The sequence below is a fragment of the Aquila chrysaetos genome, chromosome 12, assembly GCF_900496995.4.
Source record: "Aquila chrysaetos chrysaetos chromosome 12, bAquChr1.4, whole genome shotgun sequence".
In the NCBI taxonomy this organism is placed as follows: domain Eukaryota; kingdom Metazoa; phylum Chordata; class Aves; order Accipitriformes; family Accipitridae; genus Aquila; species Aquila chrysaetos.
Genome location: NC_044015.1, coordinates 43,007,689 through 43,024,291, shown reverse-complemented (window position 1 = coordinate 43,024,291; position 16,603 = coordinate 43,007,689). Strand labels below are relative to the sequence as shown.

Sequence of the window (16,603 nt, the reverse complement as noted above, 5' to 3'; positions counted from 1 at the left end):
AGTGCCTTTTTATAAGTGCAAGCCACTACTGACTGAGACGAAATTGCCAAAATGTTTTCCTAATTGGGTTTACACATTTAGTGAATCCAAATACATGGTTAATCCCTCTCATTCCTTTTGAGCAACATTTTTTCAAGTCAAAACAAATGTTTTTTGAACTCATATCAAAACCTAAGTAAAATCCTTTGTTCGCCTGACACTTTAAAATGATGTGATCAGAGTATATGGGACATACAGGGAACTGTAAGACTGCAACCATGAGATTGTAACAAGAATGGTCTGATTTTTTTTAACCATATCCCATTCTTATCACAGTATTCATCATAAGAATAGATTAATTTCAGCCATTGTCTATCTTCATTGCAGCTTTTGTCTGCATAATGATGTTTCAGAATGTTAATATGAGATAAATCCTGTGATATTGTAACTATATGTAGACAGGAGGGGCAAACACAGTTTGCCTAATTTTGATTCCACTGTAGCAAGATTTTGAAGGCATGACTCGGATACTACCGGATTCATGTTTTGCCTAGCAGACACTATGAAAAGAGGGCAAATGCAAATCAGATTAAGACAGCAATGAAAAACGCTCCATTTTTTTTCTGCCAAAGGTAATGTAAGTGATATATTACCTATTGGCAAAATCTTGTCTTACCAAAGTTAACAGGATTTATTCCATCAGTTTAATGGGGTCAGGATTAGAAAAAGAAAGGGAGAAACATGCTGTGTGCCTTTGTATACTCCTATAATACTTTACAAAGTTTGTTTGTGTCACTATTGTTTGGGCTTTCCTTTCACTGTCAGTAGGCTTTTTCTTCAGCTAAAAAAAATATATCTGTTAAAAAGTACTTTAGAATGGCTGAATTAAATGACAAGAATCCATTCTTCTCAAAAATGAACAAAAGAAAAAAGAGTTTGGGTGGTCCCCAAAACTCTGAACTTAGTGATGCTTTGCAGCTCTACTATGTGATATCCTTGAACCTCTGAGTATTTTCTGGCTTGACTGGTTGGTCAGATCCTGCCTGCCTTCTGGGTCAGAGCAACTATAAGCCATGAGAGGAATCAATGACAACTTACCTACAAAAATGTTATTTCAGTTTGTTCTTGTTTATGGATCAGGGGAACAACTGTAGTGATTGCAGAATGTTAATCAACATCTCCTATATTGGATACCTCTGTCTTTATAATCATAACATGCCGTTTCCTTTTGCAAGTGTCACCTTTGCATTATTTTTGCTATGTTGGATGCAATGGTTTGGTTTCTGAATCTAGTTTCACACCTACAGTTTCCAGACATCTATATCCTTGTGTTTCCCCACAAAACTCTACCCAAAACTTACTTGCTGACAGTTTTACAGGTGTGAATTGAATGTCATCTGTGGAAAACAGCCAAGGAAGAGGATTTTCAGATATCAGAGGGTGTCCTCTTGCCCTCTGGGCCTTCCAAAACATCTTTTAAATGGAAGATTGTACACCAGGTAACTGGCAACATCTACTTCCACATGCAGACTGTGCCTAGAGCGCAGAAGGATGCCTTTGCAGTCATGCCTTGTGCAAGCACACCCGAGAGATACATAACACATGAATAGAGAACTGAGCCACAGTTCTCAGGAAAACAGGATGGGGTCAGCCTGGGAACCATTCATGGGTTTCTAACTCGATGACAGCCCCAGTCATCTCAACTACAGCTCAAGTAAGTGGGCAACAAACACATCAGTGCATCTGCTGAAGAACCTGCATCCCAGCCACACAACCCCCAAAGGAAAACAGTGACAACAAAGGCAAAGATCAAACACATCATCCACCTGCACTGATCTGCAAAACCACTCTCTGTTTGCTTATGTAAGTGAAATCCTGCTGAGGTGACGTGGTGTTTGTGAAATACAGCTCTTGTGCCCTCTGCACATATGTATTTGTGCTCCATGCTTGCACAGTCTCAGCCTGCTTGTGAAGCCCAACTGTTTCCTAAACTGGCTACAAACCTGAATGGCACTTGCAGTGTAGCCTGGGCCTTAATAATGTAATCATCTCCAATGACACAATTACTTATCAACTGGTTGCCTAATCGCTATATTTGAAGTATATGCAAACTCTCAGACTGTAAAAGCCTCAGCAAAGAAGTAATCTCTATATTTAATAAATATTAAGTTTTGCATTCTCCAGTTACATCTCAGAACCATCATTCCTTATGTTTTTTTCACCATGTCTATTTTACGGGTGATTGTTGAGCACGTTCAGTAGATTTCCTTACTAACCAGAAGGCATACTGCAGGCTTTGGTTCCATAGGACTGGGTAAAGTGGACCTCAACAAGCATTACATTTGACTTAATGATGAAGTGATTTAATTGGGGAACACACCTGTTTTAATAGATGTTCTATTTGCTAAATTAAGTAGTGACTTTGATTCAATATCTATACAAATATTTATTCATATTCACCAAATAGAAATCTGATGAATGGCTATCTTACTCAGTATATAAGGGTATGCTATATAATTGGATACTGTACTAGATTTAATAGAGAACATGGAATTGCTTTTAATGGGGTCACTACTTTTATCTCAATGGGTGACATCTAGTTTTCGTTATAATCAAATTTTATAATCAAATACTCTTTTCAACATGTAATTCTTGTAATGAACTTTACCAGAATGGCTTCCCGGACCTCTAAGCCTGCACAAAAGTAACCATAAACTTGAAAAAAGTCAGTGATGCATAAGTAGAGTTAGTGTTCTTCAGATAACATACAAAATTTTCATAATGAAAATCCCTCACCTTGAAATACATACTTTGAGAAAAATCTGGGATTTGTTTTTAACTGAATAGTCATTACCTGAACAGATATCTTAAATGTGGGACTTTTATACAGACTATAAAACATACAACACCCTCAAAGCTGCTTTTTGCAGAATATATATATATAAATCAGATGTGCACATTCAATATCTTTTTTTGTGCATAAATATATCTTTCACAAGCAGAACAGTTTGAGGTAGCACAGAGACTAGGAACTAGTTGTAAACCGTGACTGCTGCATCTGAAAAATCACCTGCTTTGTGACCTTGTACAAAGTCTCAGTTTCCTTATCCACGGAAGGGGCAAACTTACACTTACTTAGGCCCCTGAGAGGACCAAAATTAGGTGCTAGGTGGGCTCACTTTAAGGAGAACAGACCTGGATCAAACGTGAGCATTTCAGAAAACTGCATCCCTGCGTTTGTGGGCACCAACGTGGTCTTTGGAAAATGTGTTTTATAATAGGATTCAAACCAACTGTTGGTGATCTGAAGATAAGGAAGGACTCATCACTACAGTGGAGGGTGAGGAAAAAGAGCCCTTCCTTAGGCATAGTGTCTCAGCAAAGAAAGAAGGGCCAAAAATGCTTCTCTTTAAAGCTGCAGAAACAAAAAGCCAGCAAGCCCATGGAATTCGAGATAAAGGGACCTTATCATTCAGCTGATGTAATAAATTTTTTAAAAAAAGGGGTGGGGGAAAGGGAGGGAAGAAACAGTACTCCTATACCTTTTTTTATGCCTTTTATTTAATTTATGATGCTCCTAGTGAGCTTTCACTCTTCTTGAGTCTTCTAGTCCTATCTAGACCATAATTTGAACAGAGTAAAATGGCTAATTCAGAATTAACTGAGATTAATGTTAGAAGTGGTAACCTTATAGAAGGCTTTGATAATATGAATGATGGTGTACTGGCACTGCACCCAGGAATGTACAGTTTGATCTTCAGTCAAATGGCCATGAAACGAGGACTAGTGGAAAAGAAACACAAACACAAAAATGATTCAGAACTGAAACTCAGGTTCACAGCTAAAGGTATTTTATTTCTAGAACCTGAAGTGGAATTGAGTCAGATGTTTGGCTTATGCATCACTTTTGCAGTTAGAAATAAAGAGATATGAAAACCAGCTAATACAGTGTAGAAGGTCATATGCAAAGCTGGCACAGTAATTGTCAATGATATTCATGACAGCTGCCTTTTGCCTGCAAAAGGCTGACCTGCTAAAGATCACAAAGGCCTCCAAAGGAGTTTAATGGAGGTATAATCTCAAAATAGCAGAAAAGTGAATCTTTATTTAATGATTCTCCCAACAGAAACAAAAAAACAATCCCAGGAAGGAATTAGTAAGTAAAACTGCATGTATCAAAAATGACTTTGAAAAGATAAGAGCAATGCCCTGAGAAAAATACCTTAGATTTCATTTAATATTTGAGTAATTTATAAAGCAATTGACCTAATAAGAAAATTGCATATTGATAGGCACCTAAGAAACAGAATTAGACGTACAGATATACCCAGACAGACAGATGTATGAGCACCAAAGGACTGCACATCGTTACTGATATTTATGTTCTGCTTGGGCATAAACATTTTTACGAAATAAGACCTTTTTCAAGGTCAAAATGCTGCCATAGGCCACACTTTCTCCAAACATCAGAAAATCTATTTGAAATCCATCTGACAAACTTTGCACATCTCTTCCCCCAGCAACTGTTCTCTTTGTACCCCAAACCCAGTTAAAACACAACAAAAGATCCCCCATGTTTCACAGCCATTTCGGCTGCCAGAGTGAATGTCTTAACAAGGTTCCTCCAGGCCGTCTCCTGTGTGGAGAGAGCTGCACAACAGCATGGCCACTGATCCACCTCCAGCCATGGGAGGACAGACCGCAGTGGGTGGTGGTGAAGGCATGGGGGGTCCAAAACCTCCCTCATTACCCATACTGGCTCTTACCACATCCTGCAGCACTCTCAACCTCTAACAATTCCTGGCAGACATCAAGGGGTCAAAATCTCAGGGAGTGCCAAGTGTAGTCCTGGAAACGTTGATTTGCTGTTGCTACCCCACCACTGTTTGCCAGTGCTTTCTTAAGCTACACAAGAATACGCTCAAGGTGGAGATTTATCAAGGAATGGCTTTACCAATCCCAACACCAATGTGAGAGTCAAAAGGCCTACAGTTAGGGTGACTTGTTCATAATCCTAGAACTGGATAAAGAATTTTATGTTATGTAGATCTGTAGTGAATAAGGTATGGGATTATAGTGAGATAGTTCTATGCTTTTCACTGAATGCAAAGTCTTAGCACTTAATAACAAACTTCAGTAAAATATTGGTTAATATTATACAGTGTAGCTACTTCTCTAGTTCAGAGAAATTTAAATGTTAATTCATTGAGCATCTTACCTGGTTTCAGGTGAGCAAACGGAATTTCACCCGTTAACAGCTCCCAGAGGCACAAAGCATAGCTGAAAACATCAGCTTTTATGGTGTACCTTGTACACTGGGTGAACACCTCAGGGGCCATCCAGCGTAGGTTCTGCATGTCAGGAAACATCAATAATACATTAATAGTGTTTACTTTCTCATATATGCATCTTTTCCTGTATTTGTATGTTTGTTTTCCTTGCCTCCATTGCTCCATAAAATAACTGGTAAATTTGCCAGGAAAAACTTTCACCTAGCTTGCAAAATCTAGGCAGCATATTATTGCATGTTATATGTAACAGCATTAGTATGGTAGCTGTCTCAACCCCATAAAGCCAGACTGATCAGGCTTTAAACATGAGAGTGGTGCTAGAATAAGAGCAGAACACCCAGCCTCAAAGTCTGGAGACCACATCATAAGGTCTGAGCATGCCACATAATACCAATTAATTATTACTCCAGCTGATAGATGGAAAAAAACAACTACAACTGCATTGGGTTGGTGTCCTCTCTCTTGGGATCTCACTGCTTTCTGCAGAAGCCCAGTTCTGAAGCTGCTTCACAAGCAACCAGCCTCTTACTGGAGTGATGAGTTCAGGTGTTTTTGCAGATTCCTTGCACTTCAGTAACTTAATCCACGTTCTTTACAAGACAGCCCTTCTCAGTGAGACATCATCAAACCCTGGCAGGACCTAGGTCTGCAGCAGCAGTGCTCACTCCTCACAGAGTGAGTGTGTATTACGATTTGTTAAAAAGATGATTGCCAAACCCTGGCTTTAGCACCACCCATCCTATTCCACAATTAGTCATTATGATGATGCAAACTTTCATGACCATGGACTGACACACAGAATGCACCTGTGTGTGCTTAAGAAGACAACAATACTGTCTTGTAAAGCTGACTCTCTGTGAGCAATAGGCTTGTAATGGAGAAAAGAACTCTGAAAGAAAATCAGTATCAAATAACTAATTCCCTATTTGAAATAGGAACCACCTGCCAGCAATGTGTGTATGTGAGTGGGGAAGAGCGGATTAAAAAATTGACACTTTACTAAGGATTGGGGGGGGGGCAATAGAGTTCCAGAGACAAGCTTATAAAGCATTATTCTCTGTTGCAGATACTATATATTCACTCATCTCTGCTATTAAAGAGGCTTAAAGGAAAAAAAACACAAAGAAACATTAAGAGATATAAAATACTATAGCAGTTCATCTTTCCCAACAAAAATATTTCTAATGTAGTGTTCTCCTAAACCGACTTTGCCTGTATGTTTTATGCTAGTTATATGGAACAAAACAAGAAACAAACCCCAGGTTGTTTTGTCATATTGTCTTCATCCACGGATTGCAAAAATCTAGATTCTGAAACACACAGAACAACAACAACAAAAAATTACTGTCAACCCAATACAAATATCCACCTTATTATGCAAAAGTCTTGGTAAAAAGTATTTTGGTTTTGGTTTTTTTTGGTTTTTGTTTTTTTAATAACTCTGGGGTTTTGAGAGTCCAGGAGAACTGTGATAGCTGTTTTTCAACACGGATGTGTACAGACAATGAGGCTTCTGAGACCTGCATACCAAATTCAGCGCTGGCATAAATCTACAAAGCTCCATCGACATTAATAGCAGTTTACAGCAGCTGAGGATCCAGCTCAGAATTTGTGACCTCATGGTTATTTGTACTGGTTAATATAACTGTATCTAGATTTACAACGAACAGTAACTGAGCCCTGCATTAAAATGCAATCCCACAGAAGCCTGTCAGTCTTATTTAATGTCAGAAAAGCAGCCCACCTAAAAATAACAAGATCTTGCATGAATATAGTGAAGGTGGTATATGCTACATTTTGCGATACATAAATAAGTCTCCAAGCAGGACTTAGACGCCTTTGACATATCAGAAAAATACACTTAAGCATGCATCTGTATGACTAAGGGTATTGTCAGCAATGCCCCAGACAAGCAGCTACTCCCACGTGGTCCAAGCCTTCTGCTATTTTCTTGCTTCAGCAGGCTGGATAACAGCAGGTGTGGGTCAGCACTGCGTCCCTCACAGATATGGTCACCTTGCCACCATCCTCCTCCTGTGTTAAGCTGACATTCATGCTTCTCTGCTGATCACATCTGTGGTGATATTGCACAGTAACAATGGCCATGTCTTAAGTCAAGTGGTTCCTAAGGAGTTAGATCAAACCAAGCTCCCTAAACTCCACCCTTGCACCAACAAGAATGTACTCCCATGGAGCCTGACTGATAAACACCAACAAAATCCAGATTCAGAAAATATAGCCTAGTCTAATTTTGGACACAAAGTTACTAAGGTCCATAACTGAAATAATGAGCTACATTCTGCTCTTTTAACTAAAATGAAAGAAACCTCTCCTATTGCCACGGGGCTTTGCTGCCAACAGGCAGACTTGCACAAGAACACCATCCTCAGATCCTAACCACTTGCCATGAAAGAAGAGGGCACATCTTCTATTACAGGCATTTCTCACTCAACTTCTTCCTCTAACCTACTGCTAGAACTTACTCAAACTGAGATGCATTTGTCTCGCTGTCATCTGGGCTTCCTACTCAGGTAAACAGTGGGGTACTCCACAGCACCTGCTAACTTAGATGAGACAAAAAATAGGGGTATTCTCATCCCTAAAAGCCTTTTGTGTCCTCTCATAATAACAAAGTGAAGAGCAACCTCCTCAGCATTTTCTTAGTCAGCACATGTTTAGTTTTAGAGAATTTGAGGTTAATTTATAAATGTTTAATAAAAACTCCTTACCTCCAAAATCAGCAACAACTGCATGACCATCCTCATACAGGAGAATATTGTGACTGGGGAAAAAACCCAAATTATTATAGGTAATTGTTTAATAGTGTCTTAAAGATGGTAAAAATTTTACAGTTTTTGGTTCATAGCTAAATTCTTGAGGAGTTCAAATCACCTGCTTAAGTAGATAAATGTCTATAGATAAACCACTTTTAGCTACATCTCATATTTATTATTATAAAGTACACGTTAGCTCTGAGAAGGCAAACCCAATAGCTTCATAAATGAGAATGTCAGTTACTAATCAATACTAGAGCAAAACAATTTCTGTAATTAGTTATAGATCAAGTAAAACAGCTTTATTCAATATGTGCACTGAATCTCAGTGATGAAGTGAAAAAGATGATATTTGAATATCAACACAGTGATGGCTTTTAAATAAAATTACATGGATTGATTCTTTTCTGTTTTAAGGCTTAGATAAGTGTAAATTCATAGTGGTAATTCCTAACTTATGCCAATGTATAGAAGGGAAGGAACAGATCTGAAGAGTCCATATAGAATGGATCACTAGAAGCCATAAGAAATCCATTAAGCTGGGGAAAAAAAAAAAGATAACACAATGGTAAGTCCTACTCAATGTAATAACCACACTTAATAATGCAAATGTTACTTTCATGAGACAAAGGTACTTTATTTCTTAAAATATCTCCATTTGTTTATGAAAAGAAGACACGTCATTCATCCTGTAGCTTATGTCAGCATTTAGGATGAAAGCTTCTCTCTGTTTGCCCTAAGGGAGATTTGTCAGTTGCTAGAGGTAAGATTTAAGTCCTGCCCTCCATTTGTGTCCCAGTTCTACAGTGTCCCTTTTATAACATCTTTGAGAGCTAGCAGAGTCCAACTGATGATGTATGCTAAGTTACTTTGGACCTGAACTGAGTCTCAGGTAAAGTGCCAGACTTCCGTCTGCTTAGTAAGTCAGGACCACTTAGTGATTTACCTTATTGTCCATGAAATGCATATTCCTTGTCATTGTGTGATGGGCATAATTGCAAGCATAAAGTATTGTTCATTATTGGACATCAAAAGAACCACATTTTGCATTTATCCTTAAAAATTACACTTGCAAAAATTACAGTGCGTTTTGACTGTGGTACTGGAACCTCTTGGTGGCATCTCCTTCCAAAGCTCCCTAGGCAAACTGGTCCGTACCATGGAATTAGCATCCCTGGAGACTGTTGGTTGCAACTATGAACGGTAGCAAGGAAGCATATGGGGCGATGGCTGGTGTCCTGCAGAGAGTGGAGCCCATGCTGCTCAGGACTGTGGCTGAAGCTGTGGTTTAACCAAGCAGGATTTCACAGACAAGAACGCTGTGCAGCCCAGCGCTTCCGCGAAATGTTGGAGTTATGTGCGAGGGCTGTAGAGCTGACCTGTGTCTGTTCCCTGCCTCTGCTCATCCCGACTCCAGGTGCTACAGCTGGAACTACCTGTGCACCATGGAAAACGCGCCGGATCTCAGGTGTATTGAGGCTCATGTTCATGTCTTCTAACTGAACTGCAGGCAGCAAGAAACGCCAGGAAAATGTGATAGTCATGTTAGATGTATATGTCAGGTTTTTATTTCAATACAAAGTCTTCATCTTTGCCCCAGGTGGTTTCTGGAGTTAGGAAGAAAGGAATAAATGCAGGAAAATTCTTGTTTGGTCAGCACATGTATGGGGCAATCTCTGTCAGGACATCTAGAGATCAGAGGAATCATTTATCAAAGATAATTACTTCTACTGACACCTATCCAAGTGTTTTGATTTCTGTGAAATCTTTGAAACCATAGTAACTGCAGGCCTTAGTGAATGTAAAGGATTGGATAACCAGAACTTTACCTTAGATTGTCAGCAGAGATATTTGGAGGCTTAAAGTTAAATCTACTGGATTTGTCCTAAAACTACTAGAACCAAAGAGGTGAATTATGAGATTTGTGTGGTGGTTTAAACCCATTTCTTGAAGGCAATGTGAAGAAAATTCAGCTTTATTTACATATTATTTTGCTTTATTTACATATTATTTATTCAAAGACAGTGAGGGATATGGATAATGTCTGGGAGGAAATCTAACCCTGCGTATGCATCCTTTCTACTAACTAGAGGATTAAAAAAAATAAGCTTCCAAGTATGAACAAAACAACTACAAAAAGATTTTGACATAAGACTGTAAATATTTATCATTCATTTTATAGAAGTGTCATCTTGTGAGCAGGTAGGCAGGAGAGCTGCAAACCAAACCAAATCAAACCAAACCAAACTAGAATATTTCTAACACTGAAACTGTGAAAAGGAAGATATTCAGATTAGATAAGAACCAAATGGGCATTTATTACACATTTTCACCTTGATAGCTTCAAATAAGAGAAAAAAGTAACATTACATTTGGAAAACAATTAATTCTCATTTGGGGGCACTTTATTCTTGGACTTGGGCTGAACAGATAAAAGACTAAATGATACAAGTGAGGAAAGTGTCAGCTCCTGAATTCTGGAGATTTAGAGAAGATCAAATGTAAGTGAACAAGACAGAAGTTCCCAGCCTTGCAAGCAGAATACCTGCTCTGGAGGGATGCTCAACCTGAACTAATTAGCCCTCCTCAGGGGCAGGGATAAGTCTTCTGGGCAGACCGCCATGACAACATAACAATTTCAGGACGTGGTTTAGTGGGCATAGTGGTGTTGGGTTGGCAGTTGGACTCGATGGTCTTAAAGGTCTTTTCCAACCTAAATGATTCTATGACTCTATGATTCAATGTTTTAGCTCAGGATTGGTATTCTCATGCAGGAGTATGGGTATGTGTTTGGTACAGCTGTATCAGCTCACCTGCAACTAGCTCAGGAATCTTTCACATGGGGCTGGCATTTGGAAATGCCTTCTGTTGACTTGGAAGTTAATGTCTGAAGCAATATGTGCTGACAGAAAATAAAATATTGAGGGTGAGTCTCTATAAACTTAACTTCTTCAGCAGAATGGAAATAAGAAGAAATTCTGGCTGTGTAGGAACTTATGGTGGGCAGACCCTATTCCTATGTATTTGGCATTTCCAGGGAGACTTCCATTCAATTAATATATCAGGGGACTTGGAACCAGTCCCCAGATCAATGGGACTCTGTCTATATGTACATCGACAGTTGGAGAATGTCAGCATACAGAGCTGTGGCACTATTCCAACCCATGCAGTGGGGAAGCAGATATATGAGCTGTTCTCCAAGGTGGCTGGCATTTACAATGAGTACCCAACTTATGTTTTTGATGAGGAGGGAAGAATTTCTTCCTCAGAGCAATATAGAGCCTAAAACAAAGGCTCCTCTAAAGTCACTGCAATTATTGCACCTTGATTGAAACTCATGGCTCAGGAGCCTCACTTCTCCAGCATCACTGGGCAGTTGGATGGCCATTGCCTACAGAAAGGTACTCTGGATTTCTGAGGTTGAGACCCCTGCTGAGAGGAAGGGCTTTGGAGGAACCGAGTGTGCCAGCATGTGTAGCAAAAACATCAGCTCCATCAAAGAAGGAAAACCACAGTTGGGCTGAATTTTATCCACATTTAAGAGCAGAGTTTCTGAGCCCCTGCAGACTGCATTCAAGTTAGAAACAGTGTTGTAAAGATGCCCATATGTACAGTCCATTGTGTACACTGGGGACACTTTGGATTCTCTGCTTGTCCACGCACTGCTGAACTCTCTGTTCTCTAAGAATTTGATTTTCTTTTCATTTGATAATGATGGCGTCTAACCCTAAAAGAAGAAGACACTGTATCCTCCCTGAAGCTATCAGTGTACTACAGATACTTAAGCAAGTGACTTACAAGCTCTTGGTTCTGTCTCCCTGATGAATGTTGTACAGGAAAAGATTCAGAGGTATAGGGCAACTGGAACTTACTTCCCTCCAAAAGGGATACAGTAAAACTCTTGTTCAGAGATATCTCATTCCTTAGTAGTTACTAAAAGGATATTGCCAAGAACCCGAATAGCTGTAATCTCTTGTCTCTGCCATACCTCATAGATTGAGAGTAAATAGCCATTAAATTAAGCACACAACATCAGTTTCTCACAAATTAAACTTAACCTTTCCCGCTCTGCCTTAGCTCTTAGTTATCATTTTGCAATTTCATTAAGAAAAAAACCCCAAACTGAAAAAAATAGAAATGAGATTTCATTTCTTAAGTAAGCAGCAACTGGTAACTGAAATTTACAGAAGAGTTTCAAAGTGAATGTCTAATTACAGTCAGGTTTTTATATCATCTTTATCTCTATAGTATTCCTCATCTCTCACTATTTCTGTTTCTAAGAGAAACGGGTGAGAATTGCACAGATGATTTTCTATAACCAGGTGACAGAACAGACAGCACTCTGCTCCTTGCTACATCATTTTTGAAGATCACATTTACAGGAGAGAGCGGACCCAGTTCTGCACCGCTTGTCACAGGAGGAACAACAAAAACGGACCTTCACATGCCTCTGACCAGCTGCAGGGCTCACCCTCAGCCATGACCCCCTTGCAGCAAGCGGCAGAGGTGGGATCACCCCTTCTCTTCCCAGCCGCAGCCTTGGGGCTCCCGTGGGCAAGCAGGGGCCACTCTGCCTTTGCCTTCAGGCTCCCAAAGTGTCAGGCCAGGCAGCTTCCAGCTGTGCTGGAGCGCTGCCATTGTTGTTCTAGAGCTAGCCAGGTGGCTTAAAGGCATTTGGCTCACAAGCAGACTCCTTCCTTCGTAACTCTGTAAGGTCACGAAGAAAGCCAATTGCAAAAATAGATACATATATAAAGAAAAGTAATCAAGAAATGAGAATGGAGTGCTTAGCAGCTCTGCAGTATTTTCGTTGAGGACTTGTGTACTTTCAGGTGCTTCTTTCTTTCTCTTGAAGTGGTGAGACACGTGGGTAAAGTCATTGTGATTCAATGCACCCTGGGTGAAGGCAGCGGTTCCTCTGAACTCGCAAGTCCTCAGCTGCCAGTACCTGTCCCTGCACCCCCAGTTCCACGTGGTCGGAGTTTGGGTGGGTTCCTGCCTGAATGAAGGAGTCTCAGGATGGTGGGGGGACAGATGGGGTTTAACTCAGTTAGTTAGGGGTGGTGCGAAGCTGTGCTGCTTGCACCTGCAAGCACTGTACCTCACTGCTGAAGACTATCCCAGGCTGACGGGACAGGGAGGCAGTATGACCCCATTTCTCACAGTGCATTCAACAGGCTGCAACAGCACAGCCTTCCTTTTGCCTGCTCATCAGTGTGTATGCATTGGCGTCCAGGGTGGTTGATACATGGGGACAGAGCTGGGCACCTCTAAGTGCACTAGTATGTGTTGCTCTGCTCTTAGCAAAGAAGTCTAGAGAGTCTGGCTGGGTCTGCAGCAAACTCTGCTCACTGGTGGAGCAGACTGCAGAAGGGGCATCCTGTGCCATTATTCCATAGAGTTTTATGTGTGCTCACCAGTGAAACAAAATTTGCTAAGCATTAATTTCCTGAAAAATCAAGAAGAGGAACACTAAAATACACAAACGTGACTGGCCAAAGTGGGAATTTCGGGTTTTTTTTTTAGCTGAGGGAGTATTTGTATTGATAATCTTTGCACTGCCTACTCTTCGCTTCAACAAGCAATGCCGTTCCCACCACTGGTCATCCTGCGCTCTCCTCTACAGCCTTGCCCCAGTCAAGAAACCTGACCACTAATGAGATCTGGAAGCGAGGATCATGTCTTTCAGCACAGCCACATCTTGCTTTGGCTGCATGTCTATTAGCTTAGGGAGCATTTTGACTTTTGAAGGTCAGCAGTAGGGCAGGGTAATTGTTGGCAGTGTTTCTGCTTGGTTTTGAGCTGAGATCTAAGGGGCAAATTGCAGCCCATTCACTGCTTTCCCAAATGAGCCTGGAGAGGTTTGTTTGCCAGAGTCCAAATCTCTGGCAAAACAGCTTGATGTAGCACTTAATAACTAACATATAATTTTATTTGGAAGCTTCAGATAGCTTCTTTCGGTGGTGGAAGTGTTAAGAAACAGTTATCACATCGGTATTTCTCTTTCAGCAGTTTGTAGCTCAGTAGCAAATGTAAATCTGGGCTGAGCTGTGATTTGCCAAAGGCCAGCCACATGAACAGAATTTAAAAAAAATAAAATCTACCACTTCTTATTTGTTCTTCTGGCCTGCCTGTGATATACATAAATATACCTGTTGGTCATGATGCTGGCATAATCAACGCTAATATAGAACTTCAGAACCACAGAATTATTGATGATTTTCATTAGTCAAATGCAACTACCTAATATTAGTTATTTACTCAGTCAGGGTTTTTCTCCAGAATAAACTCACCAAGAGAAATGACAGAAGCCAATTTACAATGTGACATTTAAAACAAGACTGGATGAGGTTTTAGGAAAAACACAACAGGGAATAAATCTGCAATGACCTACAGCATTGATCTGATCTGAACTCCCATGTAACACAGGACATTCAAGTCCTCCAAATTCTTGCTGTGATGTAAGAATTGTGGCTGAACCGGATCATGAGTTTTGGAAAAAGAAGATGTGTTCCTCATTGGTGAGACAGTTACTTTGCTCTGATGTTGAAGGAGCCAAAAGGCTGTTTGACTGTACTGGCATAATCTTCTGAACTGTTACAGCATAACCCACACTACTAATATGTAGCCCTCTCTGGAAGGCTTTTAGCTTGCATGTGCCCAGCACACGCATTACATTTGTAACTCGTAATAAATCTGCAACTGACATGTCACCACAATGATCTACAAAACAAAATTCCTCTAATTGACCGTGGTTAGAAAGTCTAAAAACCTCATGCAGAATATACACACACAGTCTTTCGGGCAATCTTCTACTTACACCTATTTTATAAATACTGCAGACATTCTGTACCATCTTCTCAAACTCCATTATCTCAACACAACTACCTAAGAAGAACACAACAGCATAAGAATGACAAGGAGCTCAAGGACTTCTTGCTGATTTTCTGCTATGCACTCAGATTTATCCGTAAGATGCATATGCATAAGTGTTAGAATTATTAACAAAAGGACACTGGGATGGAGGCATTTGCAGAAAACTGATAATATACAAACAGAGACTAGGTTAATGTCCCAAGAAAAATTAAGCCTCAAAGGTCTTGGAAATAGACTCATTTAATAGAGTGGTTTGGGAAATAAGCCCAGGTATTCCCAGAAGTTTTCAAGGTTGCAACTTTTGATTTTGCCCTGAATTAAGATGGAGAGCAGACATTTCATAATGTGCTGTGCAAAGAAAATGACATTTTTTCCCCGTAAGTAACTAAATAACTTGACTGAAGAGTTGCACTCTGAATTTATCCTCTAAGCTGGCCCACATTATGAATTATGATAAATCCTAGGAGCCTACATTCTTCAACTGTCAAACAACTGCATGTAAAAAGCAAAATTTTGGTAATTCCCAGGGATAATTTCCATGAACTTGATGCCTTACTGAAAACAAAACAAAAACATAACTTCTCTGCTAGAAAATACTTCAGATGTAAAGTTTCCAGTCAGCCCTACCAAGGTTTATACACAGACTGGTCACTAGAGGGGGGTGCAATGCACAATTTGTAAGCATGTCACATTACCTCTGAATTTTCTTTCATTGTGGGTCTTTCTGATATGGATCAGTTATACCCTTTGGCAACACTTGTTTTAGCTTAAATGCACATCTTAATTCCGGGAGAGATAATTCAAATTATATTTACTTTGCCAAAAGTATAGAGAAAGAGAGAAACAGTTACAAAGCATGGGAGATGTTGGAGTAGGTAATATTTTCTTTTTGTCAACTCTGTTATCTTACATAGCATTACAAATTAAGATAGTTTTGTATGTTTCTTGTGCTTGCCAATATGTTGTGGAACTAAACCATTTGGGAGTAATAGGCTTTATCAGGTATATATCCTTTTTTAAATCTTATTTTACTTTTTATGTGCCCAATCCTTAATGGACCAAAAAAGGAATAAGAAAGACAGAAAAAACAGGAGAGATCCCTTTTCCCCTCTCACAATCTTTTAATCCCCAGTGAATGGCAGTGAGCATTAAATCAAATCAGGTTCTTTGACATTCTCGGTTACATCTCTCAAAGACAGACATGTTCCCTGGTCATTTAGGAGACACTACTGGTCTTACAAGTACTGTGACACTGCAAATAACAGCTTAGTGAATCTTCAAAACCTTAATCTTGAAAATCTATCTTTCTCCTAATACTAGTCCCTGTTTCATGGCTTTTGACTGGGCTGTGGAACTTGAAATTAAAGCTGTTGGCAGCAGTCCTTCCCCTTCTGCGGTACTTCTTTACGGAGGGATAGAGAAGCAAAGGATTGAAGCTCTGTCGATCAAAATGACCAAAATTGAATCTAGTCCAAAATGTTTTCTCTTCTGTTTTTTTTAAGGGGCTCAGTCTAATCTACTAGTAGGTTTTACTGTATGAAGTGAAATGAGATAAAGTTTGAAGCCAGCTTTGTATACTATTACTAGATTTCATATAGGCATTTCATTTTGAAGTCAGTCAAACTTTGGGGAAGGTTTTGGACTAGATGATCTTGGAGGCCCCTCCCAAATTAACTATTCAAT

General features: G+C 39.8%; 1 protein-coding gene across 1 annotated transcript in view; it reads right to left on the bottom strand.

Moving 5' to 3' along the window:
• Positions 1 to 16,603, bottom strand: part of TNNI3K (TNNI3 interacting kinase) — a 97,016-nt gene that overhangs the window by 31,273 nt on the left and 49,140 nt on the right. The window contains exons 18-20 of the mRNA XM_030032290.1: positions 8,000 to 8,052; positions 6,528 to 6,580; positions 5,198 to 5,330 (exon numbers count right to left, since the gene is read on the bottom strand). Of these exons, the coding sequence (XP_029888150.1) occupies positions 5,198 to 5,330; positions 6,528 to 6,580; positions 8,000 to 8,052 (239 nt within the window). The remainder of the gene's footprint in view (positions 1 to 5,197; positions 5,331 to 6,527; positions 6,581 to 7,999; positions 8,053 to 16,603) is intronic.